The sequence below is a fragment of the Rhineura floridana genome, chromosome 1, assembly GCF_030035675.1.
Source record: "Rhineura floridana isolate rRhiFlo1 chromosome 1, rRhiFlo1.hap2, whole genome shotgun sequence".
Lineage (NCBI taxonomy): Eukaryota > Metazoa > Chordata > Lepidosauria > Squamata > Rhineuridae > Rhineura > Rhineura floridana.
This window is the reverse complement of record NC_084480.1, coordinates 30371945-30397309: the sequence shown is the minus strand read 5'-3', so window position 1 is coordinate 30397309 and position 25365 is coordinate 30371945. Positions and strand designations below refer to the sequence as shown.

Here is a 25365-nt window from a genome sequence, read left to right as displayed (position 1 = left end):
TATACTGGCTGCAAAGGAGGAGAAGCTCCTCAATGGCTGGCAAAGAAACCAAATGGACTTGCAGAAGAATGGCAGAGTGATCTCTTCCTCTTTTGCCAGCCCACACGCTTGTGCACTTGCATGGAATTTCTACAAGGCTGAAAAAAATAATACTTACATTTCAAACTTTGTCCTTTCTGTTCAAAGTGTTTTTAGTTTATTACTTTACTTGTGCAAAACTTATTAGGCTATTAAATAGCGTGCATGCTATGTTGCAACTCTTAGCTATTCCTACTAAGAAGCAAAGGTATAAACATTTTCTACCCGATATGGGGAGAGAGAGACTCAGGGTTGTATCCAGCAAAGTCATTATATTCATACAAGGATTTCCACTTGCACAACAGACCTTCCTCGCCCTTTCCTCTTCTCTGTGTCCCCCAGAAAAAGTCTGCTCTGGAGATTCACCATTGCACACATACACACACCTTTCAAGCGTCCAGAGTGTCTCACATACATTGCCTTTGTAACTTTCATGCTAAACCTGTAAGGTAGCCCTTGGTGTATGTGCATAAAACAGAACAGAACATAAAATAAAGGTGATTAACTCCCATCAAAGGTGCTTATGTGTAGCAATGTGCTACACACATGCAACTGTGTACAAATACCTCCCTGCCTTACAGTTGGCAGGGTCAGCTCTCACAATGCTTGACCACCTATGGGGGAACCATACTTGTCCAGTTGCACATGCATGATGTAGTAACACTGCAGATCTCTCCCCCAGCACCACTAAGTGCTAGATGTATTCTCCACACTCTCAGAGCGGCCCTCTTTGTGCTTCTGGAGCACAGAGTCATCTGTGAAGGGTACAGAACCTTCATGCTTTCATGCTTTTGCTGGCTTGAGCATTTATGGAGTACTCTGTACCACATGATACAAAGGAGCACTTTACATAATACAATGAAACCAAACATGTTTTTAAAGGAAAGTAAAACCACTGTAATTTTCTAAAGCACCAACATAGACTTGGCATGCACTAAAATATTCCCCCCCCAATAATAATACCACAGGAGAATCCTCCAAAGGAGGTCAGATTGTGGGCTTCTTTATACATTTGGGTCTTAGGGATACAGCTACGATTTTTTAAGCATATCACTAAAAATGATGTGCATGTGCTTATTTTCAGATGCTTGAAAATAAAATAAATGCATCACACAGATACACTCCTCAGTGCCACATTTTATGTGTCTCCTGCATGCACACCAGCATTTCCCACAGCAAGCATGTACTGCATGGATGACACAGGGACACACACACGTATATCTTTAAACACCAGAGCAGACATATCTGGGCAACCGGACTGAGGCAGGATCCTAAGATGCATCTACATCAACTACATTTAGTTTGGTTGCTAGCACCAACTACCCATTGCAAGACATATTTGTCATGTAAAATGCAGAACTGCCCAGACAGATGAGCATACACTCCACAGCAAAACTGAGTTTGTACCTGTGTAACATGCAAAACAGCCCCAGAAACACTCTGCATATGCACATGCTAACATGTTCACTTTCTACCCACCTTTAACTATCAAGCACACACAGAGAACGGCAAGCAGCACCAGTAAGCAGCCCTAAAATCCACACTGATTACAGCATAAGCTTTCATAGACTAAAGTTCACTTCATCAGATTCATGAAGCATTCTCTTCTGTCGGCAGGTATATACCCGCTAAACTCACCATCTATTCTGTATCCCAAAGAATGCTTCCATATTTAATTTGCAAGATACACCATAACCTCAAAGGACAACTTAAAAATGAATACATTACAGGAAGAATACAAAGTCCTGTTAATCTTCCCACAACACTTAATATAACATTTCTGATGGTCTCAGGGACTGTGTTCCTTATTTTGGAACCCTCCAGAGAGAACAAACAGATGGAAGCTGCCGTACACCCAGGCCATTTATTTATTACATTACATTTATACCCCACCTTTCATATCCTCCAAGGAGCTCAAAGTGGTATATATGGTTCACCTCCTCCCCATTTGATCTTCACAACACCCCTGCGAGGTAAGCAAGGCTGAGGCTGTGAATGGCCCAAGGTCACCCAGCCAGCTTCACAAGCCTGACTGGGGATTCGAACCCCGGTCTCCCAAGGTCTTAATTCAGCATTCTAAGCAAGCCAGCTCAGGACTGTCCACACTGACTGGCAAATTCTCTCCAGAGTTTCAGGCAGGCTCAGGAGCTCCCCAGCCCTCCTTGGAGATGCCAGGGATTGAACCTGGGACCTTCTCCATGCAAAGTAGATGTTCTGCCACTGAGCTACAGCCCTTTCCACTCCGATTCTCCTTCTGACGAGCAATGACCCTCCCGCCTCCCCTTGCAGTTCTGCCAATTCTCCTGGCAGAGCACTTATCCAAGACTGGCAATCAGCGGCGCTGCGTACGCTTCTTCGGGAGTAAGTCTGAATGAACTTGTGGGTTGCTTCCGAGTACACATGCAACCCGCTCCCGTCCGCCTATCCCTGCCACCCTCATCTTCCCAGGAGGAGAGCAGGGCGAGGGATGCTCAGTCGTTGCCACCCTCTTTACCTACCTGCTGAGAGACGGAGCCAGAAGCAGGCGAGCAGCAGACGGCGCCGCAGCCACGCTCCGCAGGCCGTTCATGGCAGCCGCCACTCGGGAGCCAATGAAGCGCTCCTTTTCCGACGCGTCGCCGCTGCAAGGCACGCCAGAGGAAAGCCGAGAGCGCGCGTGCGCCTAAGGCCAGGAGGCTCGGGGAGGAGGGGGGATGCAGAACGCCGGGGGGGGGGAGCCAGGAGGACCAATCGTCTCGCAGGGAGGGCGTGTCGATCCACGTGGCCAAATATTGGGCTAGTTTCTATAGCAGCCCACGTGGTGGGGCTGCGAAGGGTGAAGCTTCACCTGTTGCATTTCTGGCTACGGGGAGGATGAGGAGAGAAAAGGCAAGCAAACTCGCAGCTTGCTCCCAGGCATTTTTGTTCAGGGCTCATTTACTGGCTGAGAGGCTATAATCCTCCTCCTCCTCAGGCTGGCCCTACCATTAGTCGGGTAATATTAGGTGCCATTAAGAAGTGGTAAGCGGCGGTAACGCAGCCGAAGCTGAATCTCTGGTAAAAGGGGTCAAGGTCCACTGAGCCTTCCATCCATCCGTCGTCGGTAAAATGAGTACTCGGCATATGCTGGGGGGTAAAGAAAGGCCGGGGAAGGAACTGGCAATCCCACCCCATATATATGGTCTGCCTCGTAAACGTTGCAAGACGTCACCCTAAGAGTCGGAAATGACTCGCACTACAAAGTGCGGGGACATCTTTACCTTTAAGAAGGACAGCTATTTGATTGATTGTTATTACATTTCTACTGCGGGAGAGAGTCGGGAGGAGGACGGGGAGTGTGACCCTGTTTCTCTTACTTGATCTTTCAGCAGCTTTTAATACCATTGACCATGGTATCCTTCTGGGCCAGCTTGGTGAGGTGGGTATTGGAGGCTGTTTTAGAATTGTTCTGATCCTGTCTCCAAAGTTGTTTTCAGAGAATAGCATTGGATGATTGTCTTTCGGGCCCCTGGCAGTTGTGCTGTGGGGTGCCACAGGGTACCATCTTGGCCCCCATGCTCTTTAACATCTATATGAAGCCCTTGGAAATGGTCATCAGGAGATTTTGGGCAAGGTGTCAGCAGTACCCTGTTACCCAGCTCTATTTCTCTGTAGCATCTGAATCAGGAGAGGCCGTGCAAGCCCTGGACTGCTGCCTGAACTCGGTGGTGGGCTGGATGAGGGCCAATAAACTGTCTGAATCCTAGCAAGTCAGAGGCACTGTGGGTTGGTGGTTCCCGAGTTCAGATAATTGGTCAGTTGCCTGCTTTGGATGGGGTTGTACTCCCTCTGAAAGAGCAGGTCCATAGTCTGGGGTGCTCCTGGATCCATCTTTGTTGCTAGAGGCCCAGGTGGCCTCAGTGGGTAGGAGTGCCTTTCACCAGCTTCAGCTGGTAAGACAGCTGCGGCCATTTCTGGACCGGGATAGCCTGACCACTGTTGTCCATGCTCTGGGAACCTCTAGGCTCGATTACTGTAATGTGCTCTATGTGGGGCTGCCCTTGTGGTTGGTCCGGAAGCTGCAGCTGGTGCAAAATGCGGCAGCAAGACTGCTCACTGGGGCAGGGTATCGCTAACATATCACCCTGCTGCTAAAAGAATTGCACCAGCTTCCCATTTGCTACCAGGCCAAGGTCAAGTTTGTAGTCTTGGTGTACAAAGCCCTGTACAGCTTGGAACCAGGATACCTGAAAGACCATCTTATCCCTTACATACCCAGTTGATCACTGCACTTTACAGGTGAGGACCTCCTGCAGATACCATCTTATCAGGAGGTCCTTTTTGCACAACATAGGAAATGGACCTTTAGTGTGGCGGCACCTACCCTGTGGAATTCCCTCCCCTTAAATATTAGACAAGCGCCATCTCTGTTATCTTTTTGGCGCCTATTGAAAACCTTCCTCTTTCAACAAGACTGTTAAGTTGAGACCTTATCCCAGTCTGCGTCTGTGTTGGAATTACTTTTTAATATGTTTTTAAACCTTTTTTTAAAAAAAGATGTCTTGAAAGCATTTAAAAAATGTTTTTAAAGATGTTTTGTTTTAATGTATTTTACAGTCTGTTTTTATGATGCTTTAAAGTGTTTTTAGTGCTTTTGTTTGCCCCCCTGGGCTCCTGCTGGGAGGAAAGGCTGGATATAAATCAAATAATAAATAAATAAATAATGTCTGGGTCAGGCTGAACATAGGAAGTTCAGTCCAAGTTTACCAAATCCCAAAACTGAACACTATTTCTAGGTATATTTTAGGCACAGATATCACTGTTTTAAACACTGTATGAATAGGTTCAAGGTAACAGCGGACTCAGAAGTGTTTAAAGACTCTGCTCACTGTTTAGGAATCACTGTTTCTCCCTTGAAACCATGGACAGCTCCACAATATCCTTTTCTAAAAAAAAAATTGCAGATGCAATACTAAATTAACAGCAACTGAGAAGTTACAAAACGGTAGTATTTTAAGAGTTGAAGGTGGTTTGAAAGACGGATCACTGCTCATGGTGTGTGTACTGATCCCACTTTTGCCAGTGCTAAGCATGTTTTTGTCGTTTCCAAACCTGTTTGACTGCAGGCAATAGTGGGACAAAAAAAAATGTGTACAGCTCACATAGTAGCAAGTAAACAGGGCTCCCAGTGGGGCTACCCTGTTTTGTGGAACAGCATTCCTGTTGAGATAACAGGTGTTCATTATCTGCAATTTCTGGAAACAATTGAAGACTTTTTTGTTCCAACAAGCCTTTCCAGCTGGATGAACATGTATGAGCGCCCCAAACAGGTAGAAATTTTTATGGCCTGGTAGCATCCTCACAATCCATGGGATAGTGGCATGGAGACAAGTCTGCTTAATTTTTGTAGCATACAACTACAACAGAGAACTAGCTCATACCTTGATGTGAAAGCAAAACAGTCAGTAGGTGCCTATTGGAACAAAAATGTGTAATGTAAAGAGGCAGAAATGAGCAGTCAGGTACTAACAAACAGGCCAAAAAAGCAAGCCCAAATGGTAATATACTGGCCTTGTACAATTGGCAGCTTCCTCTATGCTCACATGTAGCTTGTTAAGGAGAAACAAGTGTATTTATTCTATCCTTTAGGCCGCCTGGTCCTCCTTGTATGAAAAATCTCTGTGCTCCCCTCTAGCCAACGTAAGCATCAGCAATACCTTTGTTTAAGATCCAGCTCTTGATATAGCACATCATTAATTTGGTGCACTTCCTCATACGGTTTGGAACACCATGGAATTCTCCCAAAAGTCCTACCATATTAAGAGGAAAACACATACTCCTAACTTCATAGCAGTCACAGCTAAAAGTCAGTCCAACTGTTGATCTTGAGATATTGTGCGCAATTCTGGTCACTGCACCTCAAGGATATGAATGCCGTCACTTTGGGGAAAAGAACATCATGGGGAGCCACTCTAACCCTAAATCTCTATGTTGCCCTGTCCTGTTTCTTTGTATTGCTTGCCCTGAATGTTCAATTGACTGGGCAATGCTTGCATTTGAAGCTGTAGAAGCACAGCCACTGTTTGTGCCCCTGCTGGTACAGGTGATATAGGCTTAGGGTTCCCATGAGAGTTGGGTGTAGTGTAGCACTTATGTGTGCCAGACAAGTAATTAGGAGACTTGGGTACAACATCTGCCACCTTAACTTACCTCACAGGATTGCTGAGAGGATAAAAGGAGCAGGGCAAGAAGCTTGAGCTCCTTAGACTAAGGCTTAGCAGCATTTCCCAACCTTTTGGTCCTCAGACATTGCTGGGCTACAGTTCTCATAATTCCTGACCACTGGCCATGCTGGCTGGGGCTGATGGGAGTTGCAGTCAAGCAACATCTGGGGACCCAAAGGTTGGGAAGACTGGCTTAGAGGAAGGACAGGGGAGGCTAAAAGGTTAAAACTTTCACTTAAGGAAGCTCATTTCCACCACATTGCAAGGCTTTCCCCACATGTTCAATACTTTAGGTATATGGCTAAGATTTAATGTGAAAAACAACAAAGAGACTGCACTAATATGCAACAAGGTGAAGCAACCTGCTTCAGGTGATGTCATGGGGTGGTGTGGGTAGGGCTTAGATCAGGCATGGGGAACCTGTGGCCCTCCAGGTGCTGTTCAACTACAGACTTCTATTATTCCTGAATATTACCTGTGCTGGCTAGGGCCACAGGTTCCGTATCCCTGGTTTAGATGAAGGCAGGTACTGGTGTCTGAATGATGAAGTAGGACTTTTCAAAGTGCTGGCCCAATGAAGGGAAGAAGGTGCCATTTCAGGCACCAAAGTGTCTAGTGCTGGCAGTGACAACAACTGAATCCACATATCATAAGGTACGCTAGTTAAAGAGCCAAGATTGGCTAGAGCTCCCTGTAAAGCTTACACTCAGTGACAAGCCCAACTTTTTTATGTTTAATATCCACAACAGCCCTATGAAGAAACAAATACTGAATTAACTGAGGATTTTGTGGTTGGTACTGTTTTATTGTCCAATAATACTGATTAAAATATTTACACTCCTACTCTTATAAATCCACAGTTAAAACACTCATACCTATGGCTTTTAAGTCCCCCCCCCAATCTTTGATGCACAAGATCCTTCTGTAAAGGGTCTAAAAGTTTAAATAATAAAACAGTAGCCTGACGCAGAGTAGACACATTTACTTTGTATTTTTTAAAAGGTATTTCAATTTCTTTAAATATAAAATGTACCTTTTTTTCTAAAAAATAAAAATCTGGTGATAAGATGCCAGTGCAACCTTTCAGCCAACTTAATATCTTGCTACAGATGCAGTCAATTTTTTCCTATTGGAATTGGACCTTTAAAACAAAACCAACTGCCCATGTTGAATCCATTTCCTTTCCCCCATCTTAAGTTTATTTTAATGCAGAAAACCCTAGTAGCTGACAGTTGTAAACAAAAATTACAAAGCATTATACAGCAATATCTACATTGTCTCTTCTGCAAGAACTTTGTAAATGTCCTAAAAGCTTTGTGGAAGTTTAATTCCTTAGTTGTCAGAAGGCACAAGGGTTGGTGGTTGGGTGTTGTTTTTTTAAGCAAACAAAACTGTAGCACACTCTACCTCCACACCTATCCATTTCTCGGCTTAAAGACAGGGACTGCATTCACATGTCATGGTAAACCATTATTAACCAGTTCAGACACAACACTAAACCGGGGATCATGGTTTGTTGCTCCTGCTGGAGGAAGTGGGAGAGATCTCCACATTTACTGTGATGTCCACGCTGGACCTGTGGTTAACCTAAAGAACATAAATAAAGCAAAAGTTGCAGCTACTGCAAAAATATTACAGGGGAATGGGGGAAAAAACACCTGCAGATCACCCAACTGTCCCTGTATAATCCATATGAGTGTTGGAACCTTGCCATGTTAACACAAAACTCATTCTGAAAGGAAAACAGAACGTGCTTCAGAAGTCTCTCACAATGACAACAGTACAACCTAATGGTATAACCTAGCAAAATTCTACAATTAAACTTCACACAAAGCTGGTCCATTTTTAGAACAGATTTTGTTCTGTTGTTTTTTGTTTCTTTCTTTCTTCTAAGAAAAGGGATTTCTCTCCCACTCCCCCGAAAAAGTACAGGAAGGGCAGTTTAATCAAATATCTTAACTTTGGTCCACCTGTCCACTTCCCTAACAGCATCAATAAAAGATTCATTGGTGGTGCAAAAGTCAAACAAAAATTAACAAAAATAATTTGGTATTACATTTTTCAAATCACAGGTAAAGCAGTCAATATTTCTTAGGTCTCCACCTTTTCCTCTTGCATATCCACTATTGGCTGAGTTTTTAAAACATCAGATTCTTCATGATCTGCCGTGTGTGCCTCTGCCTCATCCACTTGAACAGGTGTGCTTGTTTCCAGTTCACCTTGATCCATATGTCCTGATTCTACTTGTTCTAGATCAGTTTCTTCTATAAGCTGTGCCTGAACCTCTTCCATCTGTAACTGATTTACATGTTCCACATCTAGCTCCTCCATATGCACTTCAGCACTTTGGTCAGTCTGAATGTGTTCCACTTCTAAGTAGCTTATCTCTACCTGCTCTTGTAGCTCCGCTATTTGTTCACTTTTTACTTGATTATTCTGTATCAAATCAGGATGCACCTGCTCTACAGTCACTTGTGCTGGATCCACTTGGACCTGAATTACGGGCAACACATGGACTTGCTCCACCTGCTCTATGATAGTCATGGATGCCACTGGATCACTGTCCACCGGAAGAATGTCGTCGGTCACTATTCGTTCCGAAATGTTGTGAATTTCTTGCAAGTGTCTCCGCAGTTCAGTGCCTTGCATAAACCACACGTCACATAAAGTACAGTGGTTGGGTTTGTCGCCTGTGTGTATTACCAAGTGATCCTTGAATTGATCCCAGCTGTTAAATACACTGTTGCAGACCTGAAAGAACAAAATAGAATGCATTTAGGAATGCTAACCAATGTTCATTATACATCTCCAGATCATTATTTTCAGTTCAGTTTATTTCTTTAAATCACTGAGTGATACAAAACAACTCCCACAGCCTAATTTTCCCTGCATCAGCCCATTTGGCTAACTATAAACCAGTTAACAGTTTTTAAAAATAGTGAAGAGAATCCTCAATATCATTATGCAGAACACCACAGTACTTCCTTGCATGGAATGATCTCCACAGAAAGATACAACCACTAAGTGCATGCATGGGCATAATCTGGTTTTCTGGGTGGCTACTGAAAATAAATTTTTCAGCACCTTTTTATTATTAAAATAATTATATTTTTTTCTTTTATAAAAAGGCACCTTGTATATAAACACTTCTCTGGTAGCTACAGGTGATAAGGAAATGCATGCAGGTGAGTGAGTGATGGACTGGCAGAGGGACAGAGCACTCAATCCCTCCTCTAACCCCAGAAAGAAGCTGTTAGCAAGTCCCTGCCAGAGAAGGGAAGCCGCCTTCTCCATGCCCAGCATATACATACAGCAAGCTACTTCAGGAGGGATGGGACTCTCATCCCTTGTGTTCTAACTCCCAGCGGGCTAGCAAAATGATTGCTGTTTGTGGGCTATTTACAAGGCTGTTTTACAGGTTCTTCTGCCCATCTTAAGTTGTGCTATCACTAAGCAAGTCAGCTTCTTTCAGACTGAAGGTAATTAACCCTTGAGGGTCTTTTGGCCCTCCATCTATGAAGCACCTTCTCCAGGAAGGTTTGCTGATACCAACACTGTTTTCTTTCAGGCACAGTGCCAGGCAAACCCCTTTGTATTTTCCCATGCTTTAAATGTATTCTAGACATTTAAAATCTTGCTAATTGCTGTGTTTAACGTTTGTTGTTTTTTACTTTATTATGTGAATTTACTGTTTTTTATTTTTTTACATTTTGCAAGCCACCGTGAGAGAAAGCCTGGAAAGAGTAATAAACAGGTATTTTAAAGAAAATAAATGCAGACTCAACTTGAAAAAGTATGGGCGATATTCAACTAAATTCTTGCATTAGCTCAACAGAATTCCACACACACCCCGAGAATACCTGCACCGTTCTCAAATCTGCTCCAGAGGTTTGGGGAAAATCCCAGAACAGGTTTAAGGGATACACAGGAGGAGGAGAGGGGGAGAACATTCCATTGCATAAGAAGAAATTGTTGTGTTGGTGGAATGTTCACCTTAGCGCTACGCTGAATACAAGCCTTTATCTAGAGATTTTACTATAGAGGCCAGTACAGTGCTTAAGTGCCGAGCCAGACATGGCTAAATACATTAAATCTTTGTAGTGCAATCCACCTGTATGTCCTCCTTGTTAAAAGGAAGTCTGAACCCACCCAAGGACCCATGGGTGCTCCCCAAGGTCAGTGAGAGGCCAAGTGATGAATTGTAGAGTAGTAATATTTTTATCATGATCAGACAAGAGGAGACAAGTCTTTAACAAAAATCCTGCTGTAGGTATGTTACACAAAGGGCAGGATAAGTACTTTAACTCAGCAGCCTTGCCCTAAGGGGGGTTTCATTAGAGCAGGTGCCAGGAGGAGGGGTGGAAGATGAAGTGGATCTCTTGGAAAACAAGGGGGGAATCCAGAAGAGTAGCTGTGATAAGCCTTCTGTAATAACTAAACAAATCTAAACAGCTTCTGTACCCAACTAGCTTCAGCCAAGAAATAAATATAATATTCAAAACAGAATTTGTTGTGGTTGTGTGCCTTCAAGTCAATTACGACTTATCGAGACCCTATGAATCAGCAACCTCCAAGAGCATCTGTCATTAACCACCCTGTTCAGATCTTGTAAGTACAGGTCTGTGGCTTCCTTTGTGGAATCAATCCATCTCTTGTTTGGCCTGCCTCTTTTTCTACTCCCTTCTGTTTTCCCCAGCACTCTTTTCTAGTGAATCAGGTCTTCTCATTATGTGTCCAAAGTATGATAACCTCAGTTTCATCATTTTAGCTTCTAGTGACAGTTCTGGTTTAATGTGTCCTGACACCCAATTATTTGTCTTTTTCGCAGTCCACGGTATGCACAAAGCTCTCCTCCAGCATCACATTTCAAATGAGTTGATTTTTCTCTAACCCGCTTTTTTCACTGTCCAACTTTCACATCCATACATAGAGATCAGGAATACCATGGTCTGAATGATCCTCACTTTGGTGTTCAGTGATACATCTTTGCATTTGAGGACCTTTTCTAGTTCTCTCACAGCTGCCCTCCCCAGTCCCAGCCTTCTTCTGATTTCTTGACTACTGTCTCCATTTTGGTTAATGACTGTGCCGAGGTATTGATAATCCTTGACAGGTTCAATGGCCTCATTGTCAACTTTAAGGTTACATAAATCTTCTGTTGTCATAACTTTAGTCAAAACAGAGTATCAGTGGGAAAAATCAGGCTTGGTCTTTTCTGAAAGAATCTCCACTGTGAAAATGTTAGTGTTAAAAAAATCAATTTTCTGTTTCAAACTCTCCTAATTAAAATATCAAATCAGCAAAGTGGGAAGATGTTATATTGAAATTTATTTGGAGTAATTAAAAAACCAAGAATTAAAGCACAGATTATACGATGAGAAAACAGGAGGAGGGCTGTCTACCTAATCTGAAATTATACTCTGTAACAAACTGTATAAATTTATGGTGGAGTGGATATTAGAACCCAACTCTAATTTCCCAATTTGAAGAGATGTTGCCAAAATGACCACTGCAAAAAATATTATAGGGAGATAGAAATTATTACTCTACTGCAGTTAAGAACAATCTACCAACAGAAACAAGTTGTTATTAAGTCCAGCAATATTCCCTTTACAATTAGCTTTAGCAAATCTTAAATCAGACCTCTGCATTAAACTTTGTAGAAACAACAATCTGTTTAGTGACAAAGATCTTATTTTTTAAAAAAAGGAATATGATTTATTACCCAACAATCAGAAATTATATAGATCCCAAGAATCTGAATTTGCAAACAAGATGTAGTTTTGAAATACTTAAGAGAAAATCAGATGCGAAGGGACTTCAAAGTATTTGAGGAAACTATATTTTAAAAGCGGCAAACATCGATTACCCATAATTTTCCATTTGTTACTAAAGTTTGTGAATCGGAACAGGTTAAAAACCACAGCAGGTGTGGAGAATCTGCAGCCCTCCAGATGTTGCTGAACAACAATTCCCATCATCCCTGGCCATATGGTCATGCTTTCTGGGGCTGATATAAGTTGTAGTTCCCCAACGGTTCCTCACTCCTAGATTACATGATTAAAAGGGCACAATATATTGGTACTAATATAAGAACATAAGCAGAGCTTACTGGATCAGGTCAGTGGCCCATCCTGTTCTCACAGTAGCCAACCAGATCCCCATGGGAAGCCCAAAAGTAGGATCTGAGTGCAAGAGCACTCCCCCCTCCTCTGGTTTCCAGCAACTGGTATTCAGAAGCATACTGCCTCTAACTGTGGAGGAAAAGCATAGCTATTCTGGCTAGTAGCCACTTATCCTCCATGAATTTGGCTAATCCTCTTTTAAAGCCATCCCGATTGGTGGCTATCACTGCCTCCTGTGGGCTCAAATTCCATAGTTTAACTATGTGCTGTGTGAAGTACAGTAGGGCCCCGCTTATACGGCAGGTTAGGGACCAAGCCCCTGCCATAAAGCGGAAATCGCCGTAAAGTGGAACCCATTGACTATAATGGGTCATGACGCGAAAATGACGCAAAATGCCCCAAACCCGCAAAATCGGCTTTAAAACAGGGAATTTCCCCTAATTGAAAGCCGCCGCATTAGTGGAACGCCAGAAAGCAGAATGCCGGACCCTACTGTAGTAATATCTCTATGGGAATCTGGGGAAATCTTTGGAGAAAAGCTTATAAATTCTTAAACCAAGGTATAAAAGAAAAAGGCTTTAAAGTCATGGCAAGGTGATATTTAACCCCTGGTTTAATTAATGCAATAAATAGGAACCATTCAGAAGTGTTGGAGATATAGAAGCTATTTTCATATAAGGTACTTATGCTCTTCAGCACAGAAATAGTGGGGAAATGATTACAAAATTGGTGTGTAACATAGAATGTTATGAAATAGCATTAGATCCCCTATTACTGTTGTTAAACATCTCATTCAATAAACAGAGAACCCAAATAATTTCTTATATAATTGATGTGTTGCGTAGTGGTTAGAGTGTTGGACTATGACCTGGGAGACCAGGGTTCGAATCCCCACACAGCCATGAAGCTCACTGGGTGACCTTGGGCCTGTCACTGCTTCTCAGCTTCAGAGGAAGGCAATGGTAACCCCCCTCTGAATACCGCTTACCATGAAAACCCTATTCATAGGGTTGCCACAAGTTGGAATCGACTTGAAGGCAGTCCATTTCCATTTTCAATTGATTCTTGATTACTCAGAAATGGAAAGCTCAAATAGTACCTCAGAATAATACCCCAGAGTAGTGACTGGATAGATCACCTTTAGGAATTAGCTCCCTTGTCAAGATTAGCATATTATCAAAGATCAAAAGCAACAGGGTAAGGACAAAACTGATTTATTTATTTTTATATATTTATTCATTTATTAAATTTATAATACACCCTTCCCCATAGAAGGAGCCCATGTCAGCAAACAAAAAAACACACTCTAAAGTATCTTAAAAACTAAACATCTAAAAAAGTAATTTCAACACAACGCAGACTGGATAAGGTCTCTACTTAAAAGGCTTGTTGAAAGAGGAAGTTCTTCAGTAGGTGCCTGTCTAATATTTAAGGGGAGGGAATTCCAAAGGTTATGTGCCACTACACTAAAGATCTGCTTCCTATGTTGTGTGGAACGGACCTCCTGATAAGATGGTATCTGCAGGAGGCCCTCACACACAGAGTGCAGTGATCGACTGGATATATACGGGGTAAGACGGTCTTTCAGGTATCCTGGTCACAAGCTGCATAGGGCTTTGTACACCAAAACCAGAACCTTGAACTTAGCCCAGTAGCTAATTGGGGAGTATGGTCTCTATTTTGTATTGCAAAATAAATTATTGCCTCCCAAAAGTTCCATTTGGTCTTGATATGCATTAAGTTGATAACTTCTTTTTTCCTTCTGTTATACATTACTGTTAACATAAATTGTTTTATTTAAAAGTGATTCAGAGAATATATGGTAATTTTAGAAAGTTTAACAAGGCTATCACATGTAATAGCCTTATTGTTCAACATTATTTTTCTCTATGAATTTGAATCTTTTTTCTCTTTTCTGAGAGATGTATTGCATATCTAAAAGCATTGCATTTTTTTTTTAAAAAAAGAGTATGTGTTAGAAAAAATGTTGCAAGACTAGTAATTGCCTATGTATATTTCTCAGAAAAATCTCACTGTAAGTAATTAGTTATATTAAAGCACTGAGAAGAAGCAATAATATTTCAAATCAGACCAAGTTAACTATCAGCATGGGCGTTACACGCACACCTTTATGATAAGCTCAGAGGAAAGGGAAGCTTTAAGAACGCCTTTTGCACACATCTCAGCTCTGACACTTGAAGGGCTCCATTCTTCCAACTATTACTGCAAAATTCTGTGCAGTTGAATAGAGCATGTTGCTACCATAACCTCTCTCTAAGGATTCTGCAGCCATTTTGCACAAAGAGAAAGCCTTTCTAGAGATCAGTTCTCCCCACCCCCCAAGTTGTTGACCCAGACTGTCTACATTGACAAATTCACCAGACCAGACCATATTGGGCAAATTACATACCTGACATTCATAAAGTTTCTTCCGTCCCTTTTTAGCACCAGCGCCGGACTGGCATGCTGTCAAGTGACATTTGAGTGTGCTGTTCCGAGCAAAACGTTCGTGGCAGTTTGGACACTCAAATGGTTTTTCACCTATCAAGGCAAATATAAGCATGACCAGAAAATGCAAATCAGTTTGCCTCAATTTCAGCTTTTTAACTCTTACAAACGTGCCTTTCCCCTACTTTAAGCAGTAAAATGCAGCCTTCCCATCTCTGAACTTGAGTTATCCAAGTGTTGCAGAAGTACAAGAGTCAGAGTTTAGGGACTACTAAATTGGGCCAGATTAGTCATCTATCAAGATCAGTATATTCTATCTTGTGCTAAAAATTGCCACGTTCATAAGTGGAGCAACATCCACGATTATTAGACCATCTCTGAAAATGGAGATTTGAGCATGGCTATTAGCCAAGGATTTTTTTTATCCCCTCATGTATTTATCTAATTCCTTTACAGTCCACTGTTATGGAGGTTTAGCCAGAAGCATGCACAGGAAACAAGATGGCATAGGAAACAAGTCCCACTATACATAATGTGACTTATTCACAGGTAAAAGCATGTAAGATTATAGCCTTAGGGTGTAACTTTAGCTTGCCAAGTGTTTTCACAAATTCTGTTTGCCAAGGTGATGCAAATGTGACGTTGGGAAGAGAAGTGCTGAATGTGTCTTGGGTTTCCAGGTCCTGACACCCCCGATTCTCCCCTGTAAATGCTGCCACACATACACACTCCAGGCCATTTGACAGCCAGGTGTATTTCAGGCTTCAGAGCCCATCAGAGGGACACTGGCAGGTGTGAGGAGAGGGCTCATGAAACACAGATTTGTACTCACCAATTCTCCTCTGCAAAATGTCATTTTGCCTTATATGGAAATCACAATTTGCCTTATATGGAAATCACCATTTGAGAACTTGCCTTGTGACATGCAGTTCCACCCAGAAAGTCATGGATTAGTTGGACATTGTTTTAACCTTTCCTTTTGTGTGTGTCATGCTTATTTCCCACTGGAGTCATTGGAGGACCCAGGATTCTTGCATAATGAAGCAGAACACTTTCCCCGTCCAGTGACATTCAGCAGGATTCATAACTTAGGTCTTACTGAAGGTCCTCCCCACCACCACCAAAAAAATAAAAATAAAGATCATAGTGCCCATTTCACATTGTAGAAGGTTTCCCATTCATCCATAGCATGCCTCCTAAATCATTCAGCATCATTCAGTGGAGGGGGGCTCAGTAGAGCTCTTTCTCTAGTGTTGCACACCAAGGAAATACAAAATATAATGGAACAGTACAAACAGATCAATGCACATGTAGGATTATATGTAAAAGTAATTTATGGAATTTTCTTACAGGCCCTATATACATTTCTTAATGCAGTTAAAGCAGAGCACTGTGCAACATCTGGCTACCGGAACAGAAGACTGTGAACTGCTCCATCTCAGCTATCATTTTTATAAAGGAGGCAAGGTTCAAGCAGTCATGGTTTAGACAGAAAATTATGCAAGCACTGAAGATCTGCATATCAGAAATAGTCTTTATACAATCCAACCATTCCTGGCAATAAGGCACTGCAAAATGAATTATTGTACAGCCTACACCTAAGCCTTCATATCTGTCCCAGATATGATGGAGAAAGCAACATGGACAGAGCCATTTTACAAACACAAGTGATGTTCTGCATGCTGATGGGTGCCCTCCTGCACAAAGCTTGTAGTCAAAGGTGGGCAGTTTAGGTCAGCACGCACAGCCTCACCCACTTATATCAGCAAACTCTGCAAATGTTATACAGCATACCTGAGTGGTGCTACAAGAGCTCATGTGATTGAATCTGTTTGACAATGAATTAAAAATGCCATATGCTTGTAACTAATCCAAAATTGAAGGCACAAAGGGGCACTTTTCCCTTCTGCCATTTTCACTTAGTATTTGCCAATAGGTACTGCACTTGATCTCCAAAACCTCTTGAAATTGGCTGATGGAGGGAACCCCTTCTAGAGATAGGAGAGGTTCAGGGCGCCTCCATTTTCAGAGGCAGGACCACATGCTGAGGGCAAAAAAAAAATAGGGAATGGACATTTCCATCATGCCCTGTTAAGACTAGATCTTCCAAAAGGGCCAGTGGGCTAACTGCTGATGGAAACAGATTGCTGGATTAAATGGACCTTTGGCCTGATCTAACCTAATAATAAATCATTATTGTTATTTTATACTAAGGTTTATATCCCCACTCGGCTATGAAGCTCACTGGGTGACCTTAGTAATGGAAGAAATGATGGAAGAAATGAAATCTCTAGCCCCATGAAACAATTTCTAGTTACAAGATGTATTAATCCAATGCTGTATTAATTGAACATGCATACATTCTAATGTCATTCTTTAGCAGATTTCCTAATCCTTTTGTGCAAAGCTTATCTGGCCCCTTCCCACAAGTGATGTCGTTTTTGCAGAGTTGGAGTTCAAATTTTCCTATGCAAGTTACACTATACCAATGAGCCTTTGGAAACTGATACTTTGTATTGGGAAATGTTCTGATGCCCTACAGCAGGATCTAATTTAGCATGCACATTTTTCTTGTATCTAGCATTCCTCCAAATAACCTATTTATTGAGTATTCATCCTGATCTGCTTGCAAAAAACTTATGCGGAAGTTAGATTGTATTCAGTTTTCATTGAGCATTCATTCCAACTTATTTGTGGGGAGCTTATATGACAATGAGCATTCATTGTGTGGTGTTTATGTGGCTTCAAGGTCACAATTAGTTCATCCCACACTTCTCCATGCATTTCTCCATCACTTCCCTAACCACAAAAAGTCTGTTTCTTTTTAAAAGTAGATTTGTTGTGCTGGCGCAACACAGTACTTAAACCCATTTTACTTGTGCAAACCTAAGTAAACCTAAGTAGCGCAGTATGCCCTTGGATTCAGAAAATACTGACAGTCTGGAGGCCCCCTTAGTCAACAAAGCTGAAAACACTGAAACTGCCACGTTTGCCTAATATTGTATTTGCAATTGGCATCCATTCATTGTTTCTTGGGAATGTATGAAATGGATCATTTCCTGCAGAAAACTAAAGCACCGGGAAAGTTTAAAAAGCTGGAAAAGCATTTTGGAACATTTCCCACGCCCACATCACTGCCTCCCATGCTGCTTTCTGCTGTTCCTGGAGATATGATGTTTTAGACGGTAAATTCCTTGTGGGGGCTTTACTCCACAGTGACCATTTTAATTTTTATTTTGGGCTGCTTTATTTTGTGGCTTTATTATGGAAATGTTGTGCTTTAATTGCTGTAAGCTGCTCTGAGTAATGTGAAAGCAGTGTGGTATAATGGTTAGAATGCTGGAGTAGGACCTGGGAGATCAAAGTTAATATCCTCACTCAGCCACAAAGCTCACTGGATGACCTTGGGTCAGTCACTCTCTTCCAGCCTAAGCTACCTCACAGGGTTGTTGTGAAGATAAAATCGGGTGTGGGAGAACCATGTTTGTACACCATCTTGAGCGCATTGGAGGAAAGGTGGGAGATAAATGTAATAAATAATGAGTAAGTAATAAAAGGACCCCATGTCCCTGTATGACAGGGATGGGGACCCTGGGGCACTCCAGATGATGCTGGACTCCAATTTCTATCAGCCCTAGGCAGCATGGTCAATGGACAAGGCTAATGGGAGTTGTAGTTCAGCAACATCTGGGGTGGGGGTGGCAGCTCAGGTTTCCCAGTCCTGCTCTATGACCATTTGACATGGTGAAGTCACTTCACATCCTCTCACCCTCAGATAACTGTACATGAATGCTCTGATGCTAAGACTATGCCTTACTACATCCTGGCCCAAACTAGGTTTCTAACTTTTTTTCCCCTAGAACACAGCGGCAATTTTGATATGTCAAAACATTCACAAGGTCAGCTACCACACTCATACATAAAAATAGCTATTTACAAGACCTTCACCATGACACCACTAGTCAAAACAGATTAATAAAAATGTAAATGTATTGCCTTCAAGTCGATTCTGACTTATGGCGACCCTATGAATAGGGTATTCATGAGGCTGAGAGGCAGTGACTGGCCCAAGGTCACCCAGTGAGCTTCATGGCTGTGTGGGGATTCGAACCCTGGTCTCCCAGGTCATAGTCCAACACCTTAACCATTACGCCACATTAGTGCAATCCTAACCATGTCTACTCAGAAGTCAGTCCTATTGGATTCAGTGGGGGTTACTCCCAGGTAAGTGGACTTAGGAGTGCAGCCAAAGTGAACCAATGAATGAATTTTGGTTGCTGAGTCAGGGTTTCAGAACAGAAAATTGCCTATCAAAGACAAAAACTCTGATGGAAAGTGCTAAGCAACCTAATGAAACAATGCCTCACTGCAATATAGCTCTTGCTTCCTCACAAAATATATCTAGATCTTAACGGCATTCTTGTGAGGTTGAGTGTGTATTCAATGTGTAATGTTAAGGCACTTACTAGATTTGCAGACTTTGGGGGAGTAAAAAAAATAAATGCACACACTATACATATGCAAGAGGGAATGAAAACACTGGCCCAGAGTCCAAAAAAGGGTTTTCATTAAGGGTGAGTTTAACTGCCACGACCTTGCTTCAGTTCATTACAATGATCGTAGAAAAATTCTGAACATCGGAGGTGGCACCATGCACAATTTCACTAGCCAACTCATTAGAAGAGAGAGTCTTTTGCACCAAGGCCTCTCAGCAGCCTCTCACATGCGCAGCAGTTTACATAAGGAAAGGAATGGCAGGCTATTTTTATCCTTATCCAGACGTCTGTGCAAGCAATGCAAGTCTCTGCATATCTTGGAAGTTCTCTGTGCTTGCTAGAAGGGCTTTGGACCTCTGCACAGTGCTTTGAATAAAAAAAATAATCAACTGGCATTTCAAATGGCTAGTGAGTTGTATGGTTTCTAAGCCTGCCTTAAATTGGTCCTGGATTACCTTCCATTTAAAAAGGTTTTGTGTCTTAGTGTTAAGTAAAAGACTTAACATTTACGCTATTCTTATCCCATTAACAATGAAGGTTATACAAAGTGTTATCCGAGGCTGCGTACACACATATATTTCAGGCGCATCCCCTCCCCAAGAATCCCGGGAACTGTAGTTTGTTAAGGGTACTGGTAGTTGCACCTTTCTGAGGGATAAACTCCAGCTCCCATGATTCTTGGGGGGGGGGGATGTGTTTCAAATGTATGGTGTGTATGAAGCTCACAAATCGTGGTGAGGTAAGAATCACAGGAAAAAATTTAACTAGTTCAGGAAACATTGCAGTTACCTGTGTGTTTCCGAAGATGCTCTTTAAAATGTCCAAAGTGGTCAAATTGTTTATCACAGTACTGGCAAACGTGTATTTTTTTGCCAGGTCTTTGTTTCTTGTTAGCACCACCTTCATCAAGGTGATAACAGGTAAGGTGCTGCTTCAATGCACTCTCACGCAGGTACCTTTTGTTGCATAGGTCACACTTGTAACTTTCCGTGGAGTGTGTTTTCATGTGTTCCTTAAAGTGGTAAAACAACTTAAATGTTCGGTTGCACTTTTCACAGTGGAAAAGGTTGTTGACGTGCGACAGCTGAAGTTCCATGATCTCTATGCCTTCCACCTGTTTGCCTGTTGGGTCAGATATGTCGTCACACTCCTCCTGAATTTCACTTTTTCGCTCCCCGTGGCGGAATTTGCTGGTGATATCTGCCAGAAGAGCCAAAGCAGACTCATCTGATGTACCTGTAGTCTGTATGTACTTTATAGACTGTTCAGCAGAAGCTACCTCCTCAAGTGCTTCAATGTTATTTTCTTCCACATCAATAGCCCCTTCTGCAATCTCCACCTCAATTTCAACAGGCTCAGATTCTGCACAGGGCAACGTTTCAGTAATAACATTGGAGGTCTCAGCTATCTTCCTCTTTTTGGCTTTATTTTTATCTTGTGCCTGATTTGATTCAAGTGGCGATGAATTTTCTTTGTTCCTAGAAAAATCATACATAACACAGTGCATCAACCAAAAAGGGCAATTTTACTGCACTTAAGGCTAGCCGGGCTTCTCATTTTGAACCAGTATCTGTAGCCAGCTTGAAATGAGAAATCTGGCACCACAGCTGAGCTGTATTAAATATCTGGGAGTGCTTCACCCTAAAGACTTGCTGCAGTTGAAAAGGTATAATTTTGGCCTTTTGCTTAAGCAAGTGAGAGTTTTGAAACAATGAGTGGGAATTCATATAACTTGGTCTGGATGCATTTCAGCAGTAAAGATGAATATCCTTCCCAGATTTCTTTTCCTGTTCCAAGCCCTTCCTATTTCGATCAAACTAAAGGAATTGAATCAATGGGAGAAAATCATGAATGACTGTATCAATAATGGAAAACAGTCAAGACTGAGTAACCATGTGTGTTACAACCATAGTAATGGAGGCTTGGGTATACCCAATTTATGGCTTTACTACGATGCCTGTAACATTAAGCAATTGGTCCAGATTGTTCAATGTGTTCCGAGAATTGACTGGGTGCAAATGGAAGTGGGGGGAAATACTTATTTCGGTAGAACTGTTCCGTTTGGCATACTTTCTCATAGTTCTCTGCAAACTTTAATGAACCTGCTTTTGAAGGCAACTTTGTATGCCTGTATGTTTCCGAGCTCGATTCAAGGTGCTGGTTTTGACCTATAAAGCCTTACACGGCTTGGGACCACAATACATGATGGAACACCTCTCCCGATACGAACCCACCCATACACTACGTTCAAGATCAAAGGCCCTCCTCCGGGTGCCTACTCCAAGGGAAGCTCGGAGGGTGGCAACAAAGGAGAGGGCCTTCTCAGTGGTGGCCCCCAAATTATGGAATGATCTCCCTGACAAGGTGAACCTGGCGCCAACACTGTTATCTTTTCGGCACCAGGTCAAGACTTTCTTCTTCTCCCAGGCATTTTAGCATGTGCTTTTAAATTGTGTTTTAAATTGTTTTTAAAATATGTTTTTAAATTGTGTGTTTGTTTTAATGTTTTTGGTTGCTGTAAACCGCCCAGAGAGCTTCAGCTATGGGGCGGTATACAAGTGCAATAAATAAATAAATAAACAAACTTTGTGCATTTGGAAGCACTGGAGAAAAAAGTTAGCTCAATCTATATCTCCACTGTTACCATTTCTGAAGCACCCCCACTCTAAGGACTCAAGTAAATACGTTCACTATAAAAAATGGGAAGGTTCAGGTCTCTACCAACTGTGTGACTTGTTTGAGGGTGAAGCTCCACTGTCTAGACAACAACTGATAGAGAAATTGGGCAGTTTGTACCAACTGGTTCCAGCTGTTACAAATTCAAAAAATTGGCCAAGACTCCTGCAGTTGTATGGAAAACTCTTCTTTTTTAAAATCAATAATTATGTAGAACAGAAATGTATATAAAAACATTTTTCATCTATATATACAAAAAAAAGTCTTCGGTAGTCACAGCATGCAATGCTCATAGGTACTTCAGTGACTCATCAGCTACTGGGCCAAGTTCAAGGTTCTGGTTTTGGTGTACAAAGCCCTACACAGATTGGGACCAGGATACTTGAAAGACTGTCTAACCCCTTATATACCCAGTTGGCCACTGCGCTCTGCAAGTGAGTGCCTCCTGCAGATACCATCTTACCAGGAGGTCTGTTCCGCACAATATAGGAAGCAGACCTTTAGCGTTGCAGCATCCACCCTTTGGAATTCCCTCCCTTTAAATATTAGGCAGGTGTCATTTCTGTTGCCTTTTCAGCACCTACTGAAGGCCTTCCACTTTCAACATGCTTTTAAGTAGAGACTGTATCCCAGTCTGCATTTGTGTTGGAATTGTTTTTAAATATGTTTTTAGTGTTTCATTGCCTGTTTGCTGCCCTGGACTCCTTTTGGGAGGAAGGGTGGGATATAAATTTAATAAATAAATAAAATAAGTTAATCAACAACTGATCACACTGATGGATAGGTGACCAAATTGAATCACAACTGCTAACAGTCTGTTCCCATCACCAGTCTAGCCGCCACATTCTGCACTAACTGAAGCTTCTGGACCGGACCCAAGGGCAGCCTCTAATAGCTATCACGAAGACCACAAGATAATGGAAAACCAACAAGAAGAGAACCATCTGAATGGAGCATCAAAGATTAGTATGTATGGTTCTCTGATCCCAAGATACAGTCCTCTGAGAAATCACACTCACCTGATTTCGAGTGCTTTAATAGCTTCCAGCATCTGAAGATACTCAGCTGCTTTCCAAACATCATTTGCTTCTTCTTCCCCTTGAACCATCAGCTTGGCAGTATATGTGAACTCAATTAAGTGACGAAATGCCATGTTACTTACACCTAATTATGCCAAAAGACAAAATGAGACATAGAGCTAACTCTTCTCTTCGCACAGAAGCTTTCTGGTAAACACTTTGTTATTTGTTTCAAAATAACTGAAGGATCAATTTCAAATCTGTTCAGTCCTTCAGCCTACAGCAGTAAGTAGCCAGATGATGTCATGGATCACTCCCTGTTCCCAGCGTTTAATAATCAAAGGAATACTGTCTCTAAACACAGGAAGTTCCATTTTGCTATCGCCACATGGGAACACCGAATAAAAATATTAAGTCTACACAATGATCATCCAGAACAGGGGTGGGCTCACTGGGCTGACTTCAGTCTTGCCATGTCTACTTTTTCTTTTCTTTTTAAAAAACATATGAACAAGAGGAATTATTTCACATAGAGATGGGAAACCTGAAGCCCAGGGGTCAAATGTGGCCCTCCAATCTTCTATATTGGCCCTTAGGATTTTCCCCACACCCCTCCCACACAGCCACACCCCCTTTCCCCAGGCCACATTCCTCATTGGCCCTGCTTCACACTCCCCCTGAGTATCTTCGCCTGGCTAGAAAGAGTCCTTGAGGTCTGATAATGTCTTTTGCTTCACTCAATAGATAGCCGTGTGCAGGCATTATGTAGAAACTAGTCTACTGTATCAAGGTAAAATTTCATTTTCTTGTTCTGCCCGCTTTTGCCTCAGGCTCACCCACCATTGGCATGTCACACCTGGAAGGCTGCTCAGAAAGAAGTATAGCCCACAGGCTGAAAACTGCTTTAACAGTTAGGGGAAAACTAACCTGGGTCAAGTGATAGTGAGCATGCACTCTTGCTTTTGAAATAAGCACCTTTGTGGATTAGACGAAGGCCCACTTCATACAGCGTTTGTAAGAAACCTTGCACCAGAAACCAGCCATTGTTCCATCATGGGACCATGCCCATCAAGGAACGTATGAAGTTGCCTTATACCAAGTCAAACTACTGAGTCATCTAGCTCAGAACTGTCCACACCAACGGTTCTCAAACTTGATTAGTGCTGAGGGCTTTGGCAGACTACTTAATTATTTTTCTGCCTGTTGTAGCAATTGTAATATGCTGTGCTAGATGCTGTATGGTTTTTACAGGCACACCACAGACCACCTGACGGAAGCTTGTGGCCCACCAGTGGTCCATGGACCACAATTTGGGAACCCCTGATCTACACTGACTAGCAGTGGCTCTCTAGGGTTTCAGATAGGAGTCTCTCTCAGCCCTACCTGGAGATGCCAGGGATTCAGTCTGGGACCTTCTACATGCAAAGCAGATGCCCTACCACTAATGTAGAAGTAATAATACTATGCACATGTCTTAACCATCACGCCACTTTGTTGTACATTCAGGTCTAAGAACAGGCAAGAAAGTGTCTGGAATGAAACCCTTCTAAGGAAAATATATAACTCCCTCTCAAATGATCTCCGCCATGCCCCTTCCATGATGAGTTTCTGCTGGGCCTTGAAGACCTGGCTCTTCAGGCAGGCTTTTGGGGTGGGTTAGATTTTATCTTCATTGTTTTTAGATTTTTAATGTCTAGGTATTGTATGCCTATTTTGTACGTCGCCCAGAGTGGCTGGACAGCCAGCCAGATGGGCGACTAATAAATTCAATAAATAAATAAATAAATAAATAAATAAATAAATAAAATATATCTCAGTCCCATTTTGAGAACATGCCTATAACTATGTATGGATAACTAAAGAAGACATAGCAGGGTTTTTTTTCTAATTCTTTTCATACACAAGTTTTGATCTAACCATATCAGCAAGTTACCTTCTATCTCTACTAGAGGCTCCTGAGTGAAGTCTTGGAAGAATTTGTAGAAAAACTGGCTGCAGGCAGCAAGAACAGCTTTATGAGCTTTAAAATGGTGACCTGGAAGGACAGAGACAGAGAGAGGATATAAAACTGTGTAAGTTAGATATTACTGGTTGAGAAAATGAAAAACATTTTAACACACAGCTTTATTTATTAACAAGACAAGGAACAATCTAGTGTCAATTGTTTCCCACAGAGTATGGATCTCCAAATTTCAAGTAAAGCCATTTAAGACCTTATCAGCAGGGATCTCATTTGGACCTGGTGATTTCACAACACTGAATTATGTTAAGAAAAGGCACATCTAACACCCTTACTGATGCCTTGGTTCATGGAAAAATTGTATAGCATTTGTATTAAGTG

General features: G+C 42.1%; 2 protein-coding genes across 5 annotated transcripts in view; both read right to left on the bottom strand.

Moving 5' to 3' along the window:
• NIM1K (NIM1 serine/threonine protein kinase) overlaps positions 1-3156 on the bottom strand; it is a 46573-nt gene extending 43417 nt beyond the window's left edge. For all 4 annotated transcript variants that reach the window (XM_061617313.1, XM_061617331.1, XM_061617294.1 and 1 more), the window contains exon 1: positions 2577-3156. The gene's annotated coding sequence lies outside the window, so the exon portion shown is untranslated. The remainder of the gene's footprint in view (positions 1-2576) is intronic.
• Positions 3157-7963: 4807 nt separating this feature from the next.
• ZNF131 (zinc finger protein 131) overlaps positions 7964-25365 on the bottom strand; it is a 33263-nt gene continuing 15861 nt past the window's right edge. The window contains exons 4-8 of the mRNA XM_061617261.1: positions 24958-25059; positions 23025-23169; positions 20119-20807; positions 14796-14926; positions 7964-9011 (exon numbers count right to left, since the gene is read on the bottom strand). Of these exons, the coding sequence (XP_061473245.1) occupies positions 8352-9011; positions 14796-14926; positions 20119-20807; positions 23025-23169; positions 24958-25059 (1727 nt within the window). The 3' untranslated portion in view covers positions 7964-8351. The remainder of the gene's footprint in view (positions 9012-14795; positions 14927-20118; positions 20808-23024; positions 23170-24957; positions 25060-25365) is intronic.